Genomic DNA, 16119 nt, shown 5'->3' with positions numbered 1-16119 from the left:
CTCTAATATCCACAGTTCCTCTAGACTGCATATTTTTAGACTCTCTCTAACTCTGTGCTGTGGATTTCCAATGGTAATCCAGTCTGTCTTCTCTTTTTAAAGCAAAAAGACTGTGTAAAGTGAATGTCTGGGATATAACTGGTACATATATCGAATCTCCTTAGTCTGGGCTGTTAAGTAAGTTTAATTAATTTACTAAGTTAATGTTCGACTGCTAGCAACAGAGCCTCGTTGCCATCAGCTGGGGAGAGGGAATTGAAAACCTAAATGAGCTCATTTTTTTTTCACAGTTTGGAATTAGGGACCAGTTAGCCAGTTGTGAGGGTTTTCCAATTTCTCCATCTGCCCTGAAGGGATTCAGGCAATTCTTTCCCCCAACACTAAGTGTGAGTAAGACCAGGAAGAGGTACAGGATAAGAAAAAAAAAGCCCCAGACAAAATAAAGAAACTCAGCTCAGGTTTTGCTTCCATTTTTCCACCTCAAAGAGCTGCTTGCTAGGTGGGGTCTGGGAAGCAGATGCTCATGCGCCTAATTTGGAAAGGAAGAAAGGCCTCAGCGAAGGATATTTAACTGTGTGCATTCTCTCTGCTGGGTGAGCAGATAAAGGAAAAACAAATAAACAATAAAACAATGGAAACAAAATTACAGAAATTTGCAAAATTTGACAAATGGTGGCCTCTAGTTGCCACAAGCTAATGGCTTGCAATGATTAATAAGAGTAAAAATAATTGCATTTCATTAAGATTGATGACACCCCATTTAACCTCCCCTCTTGTTTCAGCCCTAAAGTGGAAAGAGATGAAGTTCTCATCTATAATAGCTCCTGTAACATTACCATGGAAACTGAGGCAGAGATGGAGTGCGAGACGCCTAATCAGCCAATTATCGCCAAGATTACTGAAATACAGAAAAGCCGGGGCCAGAACACTCAGGTATAATCAAATCTTTTTTACAGACTGATTCAAACAGCTCAAATTAAATTTGTAATATTGTGTACATTAAAAAAACAATTTAGTCCAAATGGCAGCGATATATAATATTAAATGCTCTCAGACTTTGAGGAGCTGATCCAATGCTTAGCATCTGAATTTATAGTTAACTATGGTTAATCATATATTTTCTCCAAAATAAATGAGCCCTGCCTGCCTTCTGTGAGGCAGAATTCTGAACAGATAACCTCTACAGCATTTTGTCCTGATTTCTGCATGCATGTTAGAAAGGAGGTTCCTGTGCTTTATTTCTTGATAAAACAAATAGCCTACAATTTAACCAGGCCCTTCTGGGAGGCTTCCAAATCACTCAGCCATCTTCAGCTAGCAGGAGTGTCGCCTGTCTATCTGGTTCAGGTCTGTTCTGTGGGGAAAGAGGAGTGTGAACGTCAGCCTCAGAGGAGATCCTGGGAAGTTAGAAACAAGAAGGGCCAGAGGCCCTTTGATCTGGCCTCTCAGTCTCAATGCATCTACCCGAACCACTCTCTCCAAGTGGCTCTCCTGATTCTGTGCACTGTAAGTCCCCAGTGAGAGATTCCACAGCCTCCCAAAGGAGTTTTTGAGAACTGAAATCAGAGGCTAAGAGTTCTTTGGAAATGTATCAGATAATCTCTTACAGCTCCCCAGGCTTCTCTCTGTACGCAGACCAAAAATAATATTTATTGAGCACCTACTCCCTTAGGTGCCTTTCCTCTTATGAAAGCAATCCTTAGGTCGTCTTGTCTTTGTCTCTTTTATTTGGTACAAACATTTATTAAGAGCCTATTATATGTCACACAGTATTCTAGATCCTTTTGTGTATGCCGTTTGAGTCAACCCATCCCAATCCAAATCTATACCTCTTTGGCTTGTGATAAGTATTTCCGTGTAAGTTTCGTATTTCTGCAGAAAATGTGTGTTGTTTTGAAGAGTCTGTCTTCTGTCCTTCCTAAACTGGGTCCTGCCTATCCACAACCCCAGGGGTCTCTGTGTTTATTTTCTCCTACCTCCACTCTTCCCATCCCCCCAAAGCCTCCTTTCAGGAGATTTCCCAGTGTCCTCACTTCCTGCTTCACTGGTCTCCCGGCAAATGCCTCTTCTTTCTATCCACAGCTCACACTGACTTCTCCTTTCCAAAGCCACTGTCCTATAATTGCAGGTCCCACCTCACTCTTTGCTTCCTACTCAGCTGTCACGGGTGACTGTAGGGGACACTGAGCATTGTTAAGCCTCTCTCAATCTCACCTTTTAAATTACTTTTTTTTCCTGACAGTTTCCTATGTGTATCTATGCCTTTAAGCTTCTTTGACCTCTTTCATGTCCCTTCCCCTCCTGATGAAAATTTTCCTCTTTCCAACAAGTCCCCCTCCTCTTTCATGCCCCCTCTTAGCATGTGACTATTGAGTTTAATCTGCACTTTGCGCAGGAGCATGCACAAGAAGTTGTTTACACCACTGAAGAAAATGATACCGTCTGCCCCAAACCATTAACTCTCAGTAGTCCTTTACAGAGGAGAAAGGCCTCATGAGATGTCCCTCACCTGTCTTGAAATGTTGAGGGGCTCAGTCTTGTGCAGGTAACCATGACTTCAATGAGTTCATGAGTTCAACAGCCATGCCATGTGCAGAGACATCATTTTGTGACACCTCCCTTTCCTCTGCCTCTTACACACATATACATCCACCTTCTATAAAGGTCTCTCAGCCTTGATAGAGAGGTCTTGTTTGGTGATAAACACCACACTAACATTTATTCTCACGATCAGTTTTAAGTCTCTGCTTTCACCACGTTGGTGTGACTTTCAGTCTGAATGGGTTATGGTCTAGCATTTTCGGAATGTAAACCTTAGCAAATTCTGGACAAAAGATCCAAGAGGAAGTTTATCACATGGTTAAGAATCTGAGCTTTGTAGCTCTACTACTAGATTTGAATATACTACTCACCTCAAGGAAATTCCTTGACCTACCTGTGCCTAAGTTTTTTTTTTTATATCTATACAGTGGGGATTATAACAGTAGCCTCATGATCAGGCTATTGTGAGCTTAACTGCATGTAAGACACTGGAAACTGCTTTAAGCACACAGGTAATGTCCAGTGTTAGTCATGGCAATATAAGAATATGGTATCAAATGATTTATCACTATATTTGTTGTTTTGACCAGATAATTTTACCTCTTAGATTTCATTAATTTTTTTAATTAATTAATTTATTTATTATGTATACAATATTCTGTGTGTATGCCTGCAGGCCAGAAGAGGGCACCAGACCCCATTACAGATGGTTGTGAGCCACCATGTGGTTGCTGGCAATTGAACTCAGGACCTTTGGAAGAGCAGGCAATGCTCTTAACCTCTGAGCCATCTCTCCAGCCCCTCATTAATTTTTTAAAAAACATTTTGGGTTCTAATTTTGAGATATGAGGGATCTTAAGAAGCTTCATTTATTTTAAAATTCTTGAGTAATGGATATGAATTGAGTTCTGATGTAGGATTTCCCTCTGTATGCTGTGATTATCATTAATGAATAAATAAACTGATCTGGACCTATAGAAGGGCAGAACTTAGCTAGGTGGGAAAACTAAACTGAATGCTGGGAGAAGGAAGGGTGGAGTCAGAGATAACCCATGTAGTTCTGCTGGAGACAGACACCAGAACTTTAACCAGTAAGGCACAGCCTGATGAATACACAGATTAACGGAAATGGGTTAAATTAATATGTAAGAGTTAGTCAATAAGAAGCTAGAGCTAATGGGCCAAGCAGTGTTTTATTATTTTGGGGCTGAGCAACAAGGAAACAAACAAGTGGCCCTTCAACAAATGGGCACCCATGTGGCCAACTAAAATTCACTTAAAACCTGAGAGAGTTTGGGAAGAAATCCTAGACACAAAAGGATAGAGTTATGCATGGTTTGGTAGTGGCATTTTCTTGGCTGGGCTGTGTTTGCTAGAAGCAAGCAGATATATGGCTTCTTTAAGAGAGGTTTTTCCTGATTCATCCATAGCCACACCATTTTGAAATGTCAGATTTCTGGGCCGTGCTGCCAGAACAAATTCTGACACGGCCAGAACAAACTCTGATGAGGTCCGGCTATGGAACATTTAAATGGGTTTTGTGAGCAGAGTGCTACAACCTGCCTAATGGCATGACATAGACCCACTGCATACCTGGAACTGGGGCAATATGCATGGCTTACAGAGGCAGTGAACGGACTTCCACCATGTTGGACTTTGCAGAACAAGCAGAAAGTACTGTATTTGCTCTAGCAATGACGCAGCTTAGGTTTTTAAGAAGCACCTAGCATTTTAAGAAGCACTCCTGGACAGGAAAGAATTACAGATACACAATAAGACAGGTCCAGATAGAAAAGACTTCTAAATGGGTCACAGTGTTGAATATATGTACTTAGGCTTGGGAGAGAGAAGAAAAAGAGTATAGAGAGTTGTAAAAAGAAGTAAATGGTTTTTTTTAAAAAATAATAAACCATGCAAAAATGGAATATACACAGAGTCTGGGTTATGTATATTATTGTGTTTTCTTCAAATTTTTTGTCTGTGAAGGAGCTAAGTAACCAACATATATACTTTAAAGGTATCTTGTCTTCAAAATTTGGGTCTAAGAATATGTTGCTTTGGAAAAGAGGTTCTCCTTTGTTTCCACAGAGGATGAGAGCCTGTGGATTGCTTCCAGACTAATGTGGTTTGACGGACTAATACTCCCTGAAAGGTCACCATGAATACCCCCCAAAACTACTTTACCCAACAAAAAGCAGGAAGCAGTTTGAAAAGAACTATGTCCAAATTCCCTAAATGATTGTTTATAAATCTTTGTTTACATTTAAAGGGAGATATGTTATAGAGATTTGCTTTGGTATAGATCTTGGTTTATTGATATAAATTTTAGGTCAATTTTGTTATATATATATTTCTGCTCTTGCTTAAGGTATTGTGATTGTTCAGCTCTTTAAAATGTAATGTATAATTAAGAAATATAGGTTAATAGATAATCATCTATAATAGTCAAGCTTATAGTCATGTTAGTTAGGTTTTCTAACTAATAAATATATAGAGATATATTTCAGTTAGGTATTCTTTAAATCTTTCAGAGACTTTCAAAATATGGCATTTAAAATGTTTTAAGATCTTAAGACTTTTCATGACAATGAGATACATCTGCTCCTGGCAGTACCAATAACCTCAAGAGGAAGATGGGCATTGAAGAGGCTTCTTATGGAGTTGTTAGCCATTTGGACAAAAAACTGCTGTTGCCTGGACTGCTTGATGAACTGGACATGCAGGACCAGCAGAGAAATGACTGTTGAACTTGCCTAAAAGTGAGAAAGGGTCTTCAGGGTTCCTGCTTAATGAAAGAGTATGCCAGAAACATTCAGGACACAGAAAAAAAGTGATTGGCAAACTGCCAATATAGGTGTAACTTTCCTTGAAATAGGTTTCGTGCTTTGTGGAAAGTCTGCTGGATATTATGGGCCTGTAGGCTGAAGATGGATACCCAATGGTAGAGAAGAACCTTAGGTTACTGTCCAGGCAGTGAGATGTTTCTGTCATTTCTAGAGTTTTGGCAGTTGCTTACGATGTACTTCCTGTTTACTTAGGTAATATTATATCCTTCTGGAGTCTTTGATGGAGTTGAAGAATAGATAGTAATAATATAGCTTTCATTAGTTATAATAAAAGATGAAGTAGATATAAATATTGTAACTGTAATTCTTGCTTGACACTTGTTTTGTTATATGTAATTTTACTATATTAAAGTTAAAACCTTTTTTATTTAAACAGAAGAGGGGAGGTGAAGTGGGATTCCCCTTTGTATACTGTGATTACCATTAATAAATAAAGAAACTACATTGGACCTATAGCAGGGCAGAACTTAGCTAGGTGGGGAAAACTAAACTGAATGCTAGGAGAAGGAAGGGCAGGGTCAGGGAGAAGCCATGTAGCCCCACCACAGAGAGATGCCAGAACTTTAGCCAGTAAGTCACAGACTCATGTCAATACACAGATTAATGAAGATGGGTTAAATTAATATGTAAGAGTTAGTCAATAAGAAGCTAGAGCTAATGGGCCAAGCAGTGTTTTATGATTTTGGGGCTGAGCAGTCAGGAAACAAACAAGTGGCCCTCCTCCAACAGAGTTCTAAATGGTGTCCAAGTTCTGCTATCCTCTTAAAAAGATAAGAACCCAATGTAAGGATGTCTTCATTGTTAAGGAATAGCTGGGAAGTGAGGTAAAGGTAAGGTTAAGGCTCACAAGAGGATGCCTAGAGTTGACTCATCCCAGTTCAGTGGAGCTGTGGGCATTGCCCAGACTAGTATCTCAGAGATGAATCAGCTAAGATTCATAAGGACAAATCTTGGTAAAGATCAGATAGCTTGGTATTTGACATCACAGCCATCCAACCATCAGTCACTATGGAGAAAGTAAGCCCTTTGCTTTTTGGGAACTGGGCTGGGGGAGAATGAAGGCATGTCTCAAAAACCTACTGTGCTAGTGAAATATATAGAAAATTACATTCCTGAGGCATGAAGGAAATATATGCCACCGTTGTGCCCATGTGGTTGGAAAACATGGTTGTGGTGATTATATTGTCATAGTTTAAATAGTCTATTAGGAGCAGAGTCCTTGCAAGTAGCTAGGAGGCATGGGACAGTGGAAGAGAGTTATGGTAGGATCATCAGAATCTGAAACCCATGTTAGCCTTAGCAGGTCCCCAATTAACCAAAAAAATGTGTGGGGCACAATTTTTACCTATTGACTGTATTTATATATAATGAGTTTGGTGTTATCAATGTGGCTTAAGTGGGCACACAGTTGCCCAGGACCCGGGAAAATATTACTCTAGGTAATGGGAAAATAGTTAATCCTACATTGTATTCTCCGGTAGAGTGGTTTGGCTTATTTTAGGAAGTGGATATCATGATGCCCACAATAAACTAAGTGGACAAGGAGTTGATTTATAACCCAGGCCATTATGATCTGTGTTTTCTCTACTAGGGTCTTAGGGTCTTTGTTTTTTCCTTAACCTTTTTATATCTGCAAAATCCCATGAATAAATCGGGTAGCACATAAGAGGCTTTGACAAGTCGAACATGAACATCTCTGAGGGGCCATTAGGTTGTCTGGCACCTTTCTCCCTCAAAATATTATCTATAAATTACCTGCATTGTCTCTTAATATTTTATGGCTCAAATTCTTTTTTTAAATTTTCTGTCCTTTTTTAAATTAAATTATATAATTTTACAAATTTTCACCTCCTCCCCTCCTCCCATTTCCCTTCACCTTACCCCATCTCCTCTTCCCCTTCCTCTCAAGTCCAAGGAGCAGTCAGGGTTCCCTGCCCTGTGGGAAATCCAAGTTCTTCCCCCATCCATCCAGGTCTAGGAAGGTGAGGATCCAAACAGACTAGGTTCCCACAAAGCCAGTACATACAGTAGAATCAAAACCCAGTGCCATTGTCCTTGGCTTCTCAGTCAGCCCTCCTCATCAGCCACGTTCAGAGAGTCCGGTTTGATCACATGCTATATCAGTCCCAGTCCAGTTGGCCTTGGTGAGCTAGACACAAACCAACTTTGTCTGAGCTTAGATTTGGAGAACTACAGTACTGGCAGACACTTAACTGAGACAAGTAGAATATTTAAGAACAGAAGGATCCCAAAGACAGATGAATTTGTGAATATTGGTTTTCTCTCTCTTGCTGTTTGCATGTAAGTATTAATATATTTCTATGTTTATGAATATGTACCTTTATCAAGGCTATTTAAAGCATTCTATGCATGATTTATAATGGGAATTTTATGAAGACCTATGGTATTAGCATAACTTGTCTTTGGAACATTTTAATTTTATAGTTTTTCAAAGGGCTAACACCTCCCCTTATGCCCACATCTTAAAAATAGTTGTCTGTATTGCTGTGATTGGATACGTGTGGTTGTGTGTGTGTGTGTGTGTTTATATGTGTATATCCCAAGTGTTCAGCTTTGTGGTTGTCAAGATGAGGTCTTAACAGGGGAACATAAAACAAAGAGGGATGGTTTTTCTGGGGACGGCAGATGGCTTTGGTCCATTGTTTATAGCAGGGCTGATGTTCAGTTTGAGCAAGCCGGAGGCAACTGTAGAACTCTATGACAAGTGCAGAGAAGGGAAGGATATGGAAAGCAGCTTTCTCTTCATTTCTGCCTCCAGCAAATCCTGCCAAGTTCGTCCCACTCACTCAGTTGTTTGTCCCAACAGTTTTAGTGTGGTTACTTGAAAAGGTTTCTCTAAGAGGAAGTTGTTTCTAATATTTCATAGAAGTAGAAAAATAATCAGAAGCAATGCTTTTCAACTTCTCTGGGAAACACCTTTGAATTTAGAAACCTGTATCTACTAAAATCTTATTCTGTATGATGATAAAATAAAGATATATTAATTGGTATGAGACTATAATAAAACAATACAAACTTTAGAAAGTTTACCCTCCCTGTGTTTGCTTCGAAAGATGACTGAGGAATTGTAAAATGAATCCAAGAAAATATGACAGGACTTACAAAAACCAATAATGAAGAGAAATCCAGAAACATAGGAAGAGCAACATAAAAGTTGCTGGAGGTATATCTCTGGACTGAATGTATTTTTTTGTAGCACATACCTGTGCATTTGTATGTATGCACATGTGCATGTAAAAGTCAGATATAAAACTCATGTTCTTTCCTTTAGGCAATGTTTACCTTTTCCAAACATGTTCTCTCTCACTTGCCTGAGCTCACTAAGAAGGTTCTGCAGGCATGCCAGAAAGCCTTGAGGGTAGACTTGCCTCTTCCTCATGAAAGCCTGGATACAAAGCCCTTGCTCCCATCGCCACCTTTAGCTTTTTGATTGTTTTGAGACATGGTTTATCTGTGTAGGCCTGGCTTTCCTGGAAAATGGTGTTGATAGGATTGTGAGGCAGCAGCACATTGTGCAAGAAAGCAGAGTGCACAGAAGTATAGATAGCCAGGCAATAAAACCTCAAAGCCTACCCCTAGCAATGGTAGATTCCTCATAATCTACCTTTGAAAGGTCCGCAAGTGTTAGAATAATGAGCCTGTGGGGACATTTTACATTCTAACCACAACAGACACTGAGACAAGGGGGTAGCTTGATGACTACCAAGGGAAGTGGTATCCCTGAGAAGTCCTCTCCCTGTTTTCACTTAACTGGTGCAACAGCTACTGAAACCGCACCCCCCCCAAGAAGCAAAGCCAGTACTTCAGCAGCAAATCTTCTAGGAAGGCCTTGTGTTCTTGGGCATAACTGAACTGTGGGTGAATAATCTGTCGGTTTTATCTTTAAGGAAAAAAGTTAGTCCTTCCATTCCCCACTAAGTTTAGCCTTCTAGCCAACCCTGGAGTCTTTACACATCGAATTATATGTTTCCAGGAAAAGATATTGAGGGATGCTTCTATGGAGAGGTTAAAATAGTGAAGAACTACTTTCAGATACTACATTCAGAAGCCTCTTCATATCCACTTAACTCTTAGGTTTTTCTTTTCCAGGATTTATTCTTATTATTTTATGTGTATGAGTGTTTAGTCTGTATGTACATCTGCTTATCATGTGCATGCCTAGGTCCCAAGGAGGTAGTGAACCTCCATGTCAGTGCTGGAACTCAAAACTGCTTGGGTCTTTGTAACAAGTATTCTTTTTCCTTTTTCTTTTTATTGATTTTTATTGAGCTCTACATTTTTCTCTGCTACCATTGATGCTTCTCCCCCCACTTCATCCCTCCCCAAGGTCCCCATGCTCCCAATTTATTCAGGAGATCTTGTTTTTTTCTACTTTCTACTTCCCATGTAGGTTAGATCTATGTAAGTCTCTCTTAGTGTCCTCATTGTTGTCTAAATTCTCTGGGATTGTGGTTTGTAGGCTGCTTTTCTTTGCTTTATGTTTAAAAACCACCTATGAGTGAGTACATGTGATAATTGTCTTTCTGTGTCTGGGTTACCTCACTCAAAATAATGTTTCCTAGCTCCATCCATTGTCCTGCAAAATTCAAGATGCCGTTATTTTTTTCTGCTGTGTAGTACTCCATTGTGTAAATGTACCACATTTTCCTTATCCATTTTTCGGTTGAGGGGCATTTAGGTTGTTTCCAGGTTCTGGCTATGACAAACAATGCTGTTATGAACATAGTTGAGCACATGTTCTTGTGGCATGTTGAACATCCTTTGGATATATACTCAAAAGTGGTATTATTGGGTCTTGAGGAAGGTTGTTTCCTAATTTTCTGAGAAATCACCTCACTGACATCCAAAGGGGTTGTACCAGCTTGCATTTCCACCAACAATGCAGAAGTGTTCTCTTTACCCCACAATCTCTCCAGCATAAGTTGTCATCAGTGTCTTGGTCATTCTTACAGGTGTAAGATGGAATCCCAGAGTTGTTTTGATTTGTATTTCTTGAGTTCTTTGTATATTTTGGAGATCAGACCTCTGTCTGATGTGAAGTTAGTGAAGATAGTTTCCCATTCTGTAGGCTATCATTTTATCTTGTTGACTATGTGCTTTGCTTTACAGAAGCTTCTCAGTTTCAGGAGGTCCTGGCAACAAGTATTCTTAACCACTGAGTGAGTTAATATGTCATCATTAAGTATGATTTCACAGATTTATGGTTTGGGGTAAAATAGTACTAAGTTTCAAATTTAGTCCCATGGTACGTACAAATATTAATCTAGCCAGAATATATTTTAGGAGTAGGCTACGAAATGGCTGAAACATGCTCCTGGTGAGAAAGGCAACATAGAAGGACCATGACTTTCTTGTTGGGAAGCACTGCTCAAAGAACACAGCCCAGGGTATGGCTCTCCTTTGAGATACAGAGTCACTGCCTGGAACATTATGAAACTGGAGTCCAAGGCTGATGGTGTCGGAGGAGATTATAGGGCAGGGTGTCAGAGAGTCGTGCAGTGCCAAAATGGAGCTCCAGAAATCTGCATGGGACTTTAAATCTTTAGCATGTGTAATGAGATCTGTCACATAACAGTTGCTGAGATGTCTGGTGCGAGCCGAGGCTCCAAAGCACTGGAGCACTAAAATGCTGGTTGACTTGAAATGGTGAACAGGAAGCCTGGAGAGACTTATCACTTATCTTCCTTTTCCAGACCACAAAATGCTTCAAAGACTAATTAATGTCCAGTGTGTGGCTGGGTAAATCACTACCCCCATTTGTGGTGTGTGTGTGTGTGTGTGTGTGTGTGTGTGTGGTGTACGCACACGTGTGTGCTCGTTTATGTGTTTCTGACTGTGTGGGTTTGGATGCACATGGAAATGGGTGGATAATGTCCACGTGGAGACCTGAAGTGGATGCCAGGTGTCTGCCTCAGTCACTCTACTTGATTTCCTGAGCGTCTGTTCCTGTCTGACTCGGGAGCTCACTGATTCCAGCTAGTTCATCTAGCCAGCTTGAGGATTCCATCTTTGTCTCCTAAGTGCTGGAACTCACAGGTGGCCACAACACCTGCCCAGCTCTTCTGTGGGTTCTTCAGACTGAGTTCTGATCCTCACGTAAAGGCTTTCCCCACTGAGCTGTGCCCCAACCCCAGACTCTGCATTTGTAAGTTCTTTTGAGTTTCCCAGCACATTTCTTCCTCAGAATATTTGTTGAAGGATGATTTTTAACCTTTTGATATCCCATAGTACTTGACCGTACCTGTGGAATCGATCTCTGTTGGATATTTAAGTTGCCTGCATTGACTTAAATATTCTATCTCCCAGCTAGACAATAAAAGTCCCTGAAGGAGAGCGCCATTTGAAATCCCTTTTCAAGGACTGAATAGACGAAGGCAAACACCTGGTTTGAACTACTGATCATAAAGCAGACCACACTGTTAATCTACTCTCTGCTTGTTTAAGGAGAGTGTTCTAGAAAATTCCCACAGATCAGTGGTGACGGCATCCAGCTTTTCCTTTACAGTTTGTACACGTATCCTGACACAGATGTGAAGGTCTAATCAATTTTGTTTGTCCTGCTATAGGAATTCAAAAGCAGTCTTCTTCTTTGTTTTGTTTTCTGGCTCCTTTTCATTTTATTTCCCCTTTACCTCCTTCTATTCTCTCCTTCCCCTCCTTCCTCTTTTCCCCCTTCCCCTCTCCTTCCGTTCCCTCCCTTCTCCCACTCTCCTACACCATCCCTCATCTTGTTTTTGCCACCCCCTTTCTCCTCCTCCTCTTCCCCCTCCCTTCTCCTTCCCTTTCTCTTCCTTTCAGATCTTCCTCTCTTACTTGGTGTTATGTGCTTGCAGACAGAAAGCGTGGGATGCAGGGTTGAACTAGTTCTTACAACAGGTACACAGGAGATATAGGAGCTTGAAGGTTCCTTAGCTGACCTACAGAAAACCAGAGTCCCTTGCGTCTGCATTTTCTCCATGAAATGAGCGTCCTAATTCGTGACAGCTATCTACTGCCAGGAGAGTAGGATCTGCCCGAGCAGACATTTCTCCTCAGAAAGGGTTTATCTCCTTAGGATAATTAGGCAAGCAGCAGAGTCAAGTAAGCTGAAAAGTGAACAGGATTCCTGAGGCCTGACGTCTAATTCCAGTGCTGTCTGTCTGTGGCTGTGAGGCAGCTCACTTAACCTTTCAATCAATTAGCACAACGTGACACCCAGGTTTGGAGGAAGACAGTGTATGTAAAATGGAACAGTCAGAGAATCCTAGACATCCAACAGTGTCATTATGATACGGTGCCTATGACCTTGGGCTCTGGGAGAAAACGAGAATTGTTTATTATATCATTTTGGGCATGTTTCCTTAACTTCACCAAGTCTGTTCATTCCTCTTCGCCAAGGTTGTCAGGATTAACTAAGGGGTGCAGGGCATTTAACAGTGTCTCATTCATAGGTCACCTCCAAAGGTGCTCTTTCTTTTTTATTGTCTTTTCAATACATAATAAGATAAACAATCAGAAAAGAAGAGATTTGTGCATGCTTTGAAAATTATTGTGTAGGGTTAGAGTGTTATTTTTTGCTTACTGTGGTGACATCACGCCTATAACCTGCTGGGCTAATGACACTATATTTTGTCATTGATTCAAACCTAAGGTCTTGTATACTTCTTTATCATGCCCTTCTATTCCAAAGAACAAATCCAGGGAATATTTAGCCTGATTTCCGTCTTTAACTCAGATTTAAAAGCTTTTTCCCCTCTCTTCTTTGTCAGAGAACTTTAACACATCTGCCTGCTCCAGATATTAGGGTCACATGACATGTTAGGTTTACAGTACATGTTAGAGTCACATTAAAGTTAGGGTCACTTCCGGGTGGTGGTGGCGCTTGCCTTTAATCCCAGCACTCGGGAGGCAGAGGCAGGCGGATCTCTGTGAGTTCGAGGCCAGCCTGGTCTACAAGAGCTAGTTCCAGGACAGGCTCTAAAAAAGCTGCAGAGGAACCCTGTCTCGAAAAACCAAAAAAAGAAAAAAAAAAGTAAAGTTAGGGTCACATTACATATTAAGGTCATATTACAAGTTAGGGTGACATGTAGCATACATTAACCATGATTGAGGCAGCAGTTTCAGTGGCCATGTTTTATGTTGCAGACACAAAAGACCTCATTATTTCTAGTTATTATCCATCACTGAGTAAATTACTACATCACTACATGGGAGTTTGATCCCAGGTAAACTGCTCTTAATCCCTACTTTAAAATCAAGTTTCTTCCCTCAGTGGAAAACAAAGCTTAATGAGGTCTATGAAAATGACCGTATTAGTGACAGACAGGCACAGCGTCCCAGAAGAGAAGGATTGGTTGTGTATGGGAATTAGGAAGATTGAACTGGTTTCCATAAACACTGTAAACAGCAGTTACCAGGAAGATGCTATCAGTTGTGTGAGTGGCCCTTAACTTGTTTTTGACCACGAGTTGGTTTCCAGATGATTTTTGGACTTTCTAATTCTTTCAGTGTGATTCAGTCTCAAGAGAACTGAACTAATGTAGGTGAAGGTCCTGCCCCGCTGTAGGCTCATTTTGTTATTATCGTCTTGACGTCTTCTTAAATTCAGCTTGGGCTGCCGTGTTCTTAGGATAGCTTGTCCCTAAGCACTGGAGATTTTCCCTCCAGTCTCTTTCTCCCACTTCTTGTAAGCATGCTGGGGTTCCAGACACATGCTACTGTGTCCAGCTTCGTGTGGGATCTGAGGACTGGAACTGAGGTCCCTATGCTTGCAAGACAAGCACTTCACCGGCTGAGCCATCTCCCCAGCTCCCATGCTTGTTAATTCAATGAGAGAATGGGTTTAATATGTATTAACATATGGAGGGAGATTGATTGTTCTGACCTAGAGAGTTGTGAACGTAGCAAAAAAAATATAGTCAGTTTTGTATGAACAAGAACTAAGCCTCTGGGTCTGGAGAGGGCTTAGCAGTTAAGTGTGCTTAGTGCCCTTGTGGGAGACCCAAGTTTGCTCCCAGCACCCACACAGCAGTTCACAGCTGCCTGTAACTCTACTTCTAGGGGATCCAATGCCCTCTTCTGTCCTCCACAGGCTCCGGCACTTTCATGATCCCCCTGAAAATTCATTCAAGCTCATACACATACATAGAAATAAAAAAATATATCTTTAAGAAATAAAGCGATGGGACCACTGAAGATGTAAGGTTCTTTCTTACTGTACATCATCTACAGAATATTCCATATTTCACAAGCGGCTTTTGTAGCCTTAACGGGCACCTCACTAGGTTCTATGGGATGCCTCTAATTTCTGAGTATACATGGGCTCAAAAGCCAGTAATTCTGGGTGGAAACATGTGACAAATGACACTGTAAGGGAAGCATTTGGTAGAAGTGATGGAATGATGTTCTTTAGTGGGGAAAGCTGGCCATTCTCCTTCCTTTCACGGGTCCTGTGTTTCTGTTCTCATTTGTAGTCTTCACGTGCTTAAGATGCTCTGTGGAATCTTCTAGTGCTGAGAACTAATCATCCTTTGTTGTATTATTACAAACAGTAGGGTTATGTGGAGATTGGTGACTACCGTCGCATTTCTGTCTTAGTGCTTTTTTTTTATTTCTGCTTAGGAAATACCACAGAATATTAAGCATTAAGAAATTTATTCAGATGCACTCTATGTCTATATCTACAATTTATACTATATCCACATCAACACTTACAGCTCATTACAATCTATAGGTATTTTCTGTATGCTCTTTCTATTTTTTCTCATTGAAATTTACTTTAACAATATTAATTGAAAAAGCCATGAACATGAAAAAGAACAGAGAGGGATCTATGGGAAAGAGGAAAGGGAAAGAGAAATGCCATAATTATATTGTAATCTCAAACATTAAACAGTTTGTTGCTGTGAAGGGCTGGTTGATGGCTTAGTCAGAAAAGTGCTTGTCCTACAGGCACAAGTATTCAACACAATGTGAGAACCTGCATACAAAACTCAAGTGTGGGAGTGAGTGCTTGTAATCCTAGTACTGGGGAGAGAGAGGCTGATGGAGCCCTGAAGAAATCACTGGCTTGCCAGTCTAGCCTACTGACTATCCCAGTGAAAGCCACTGTTGAAAAATATAAGATGGAAGGTGTTCTCAAAGAAAGACATTGTAGCTGTCCTCTGGCCTCTGTGCATGTGCACACACATGCATGTGCCCCACTACATGGGTATGCCTGCACACAAGAACATGTGTACACACACACACACACACACACACACACACACACACACACATGAATACCCTTATTAAGACTTGGAAAACAAAGGGAAAATGATTCAAGAGGACTTAAATGGCCCAAAAGTTATGTTGGCTGACTGAATCGGAGAATTTAGAGTCATTGGAATGGCATGATTCCACAGCTTGTGTCTCTTTCTAAGTCTGCTTCTTGTGTCCACAGATGTTTTTAATGGTTTTCCAGGACAACTTGCTTTCCAATTCAGATCACATGGGAATCCAAGGGTCTTTCCTGGCTCAGTGAAAGAGGAGGGGGATTCTTCCATATATGGATCAATACATCCACTCAAGATTGCTCTACACTGAGCTGTTTGATCACCGTGCTCTGGACTCAGACTGTCCACTTTATTGTTTGACCTTAGCCAGCGTGTATTCACTGTAACCCTTGACAGAAGCCTAATCTCATCTCAAATGTCCGGCTATGAAAATTGGATCACTGGTGTCTGGAGGGGAA

At 40.8% G+C, this 16119-nt stretch overlaps 1 protein-coding gene across 1 annotated transcript in view; it reads left to right on the top strand.

Moving 5' to 3' along the window:
* Nucleotides 1-16119, top strand: part of Pkhd1 (PKHD1 ciliary IPT domain containing fibrocystin/polyductin) — a 380278-nt gene that overhangs the window by 45724 nt on the left and 318435 nt on the right. Inside the window, exon 20 of the mRNA XM_038343811.1 lies at nt 783-933. Coding sequence (XP_038199739.1) covers nt 783-933 — 151 coding nt within the window. The remainder of the gene's footprint in view (nt 1-782; nt 934-16119) is intronic.

Source organism: Arvicola amphibius, chromosome 9 (genome assembly GCF_903992535.2).
Source record: "Arvicola amphibius chromosome 9, mArvAmp1.2, whole genome shotgun sequence".
Lineage (NCBI taxonomy): Eukaryota > Metazoa > Chordata > Mammalia > Rodentia > Cricetidae > Arvicola > Arvicola amphibius.
Note: the sequence above shows the minus strand (reverse complement) of the source record. Positions and strands in the feature narration are given on the sequence as shown.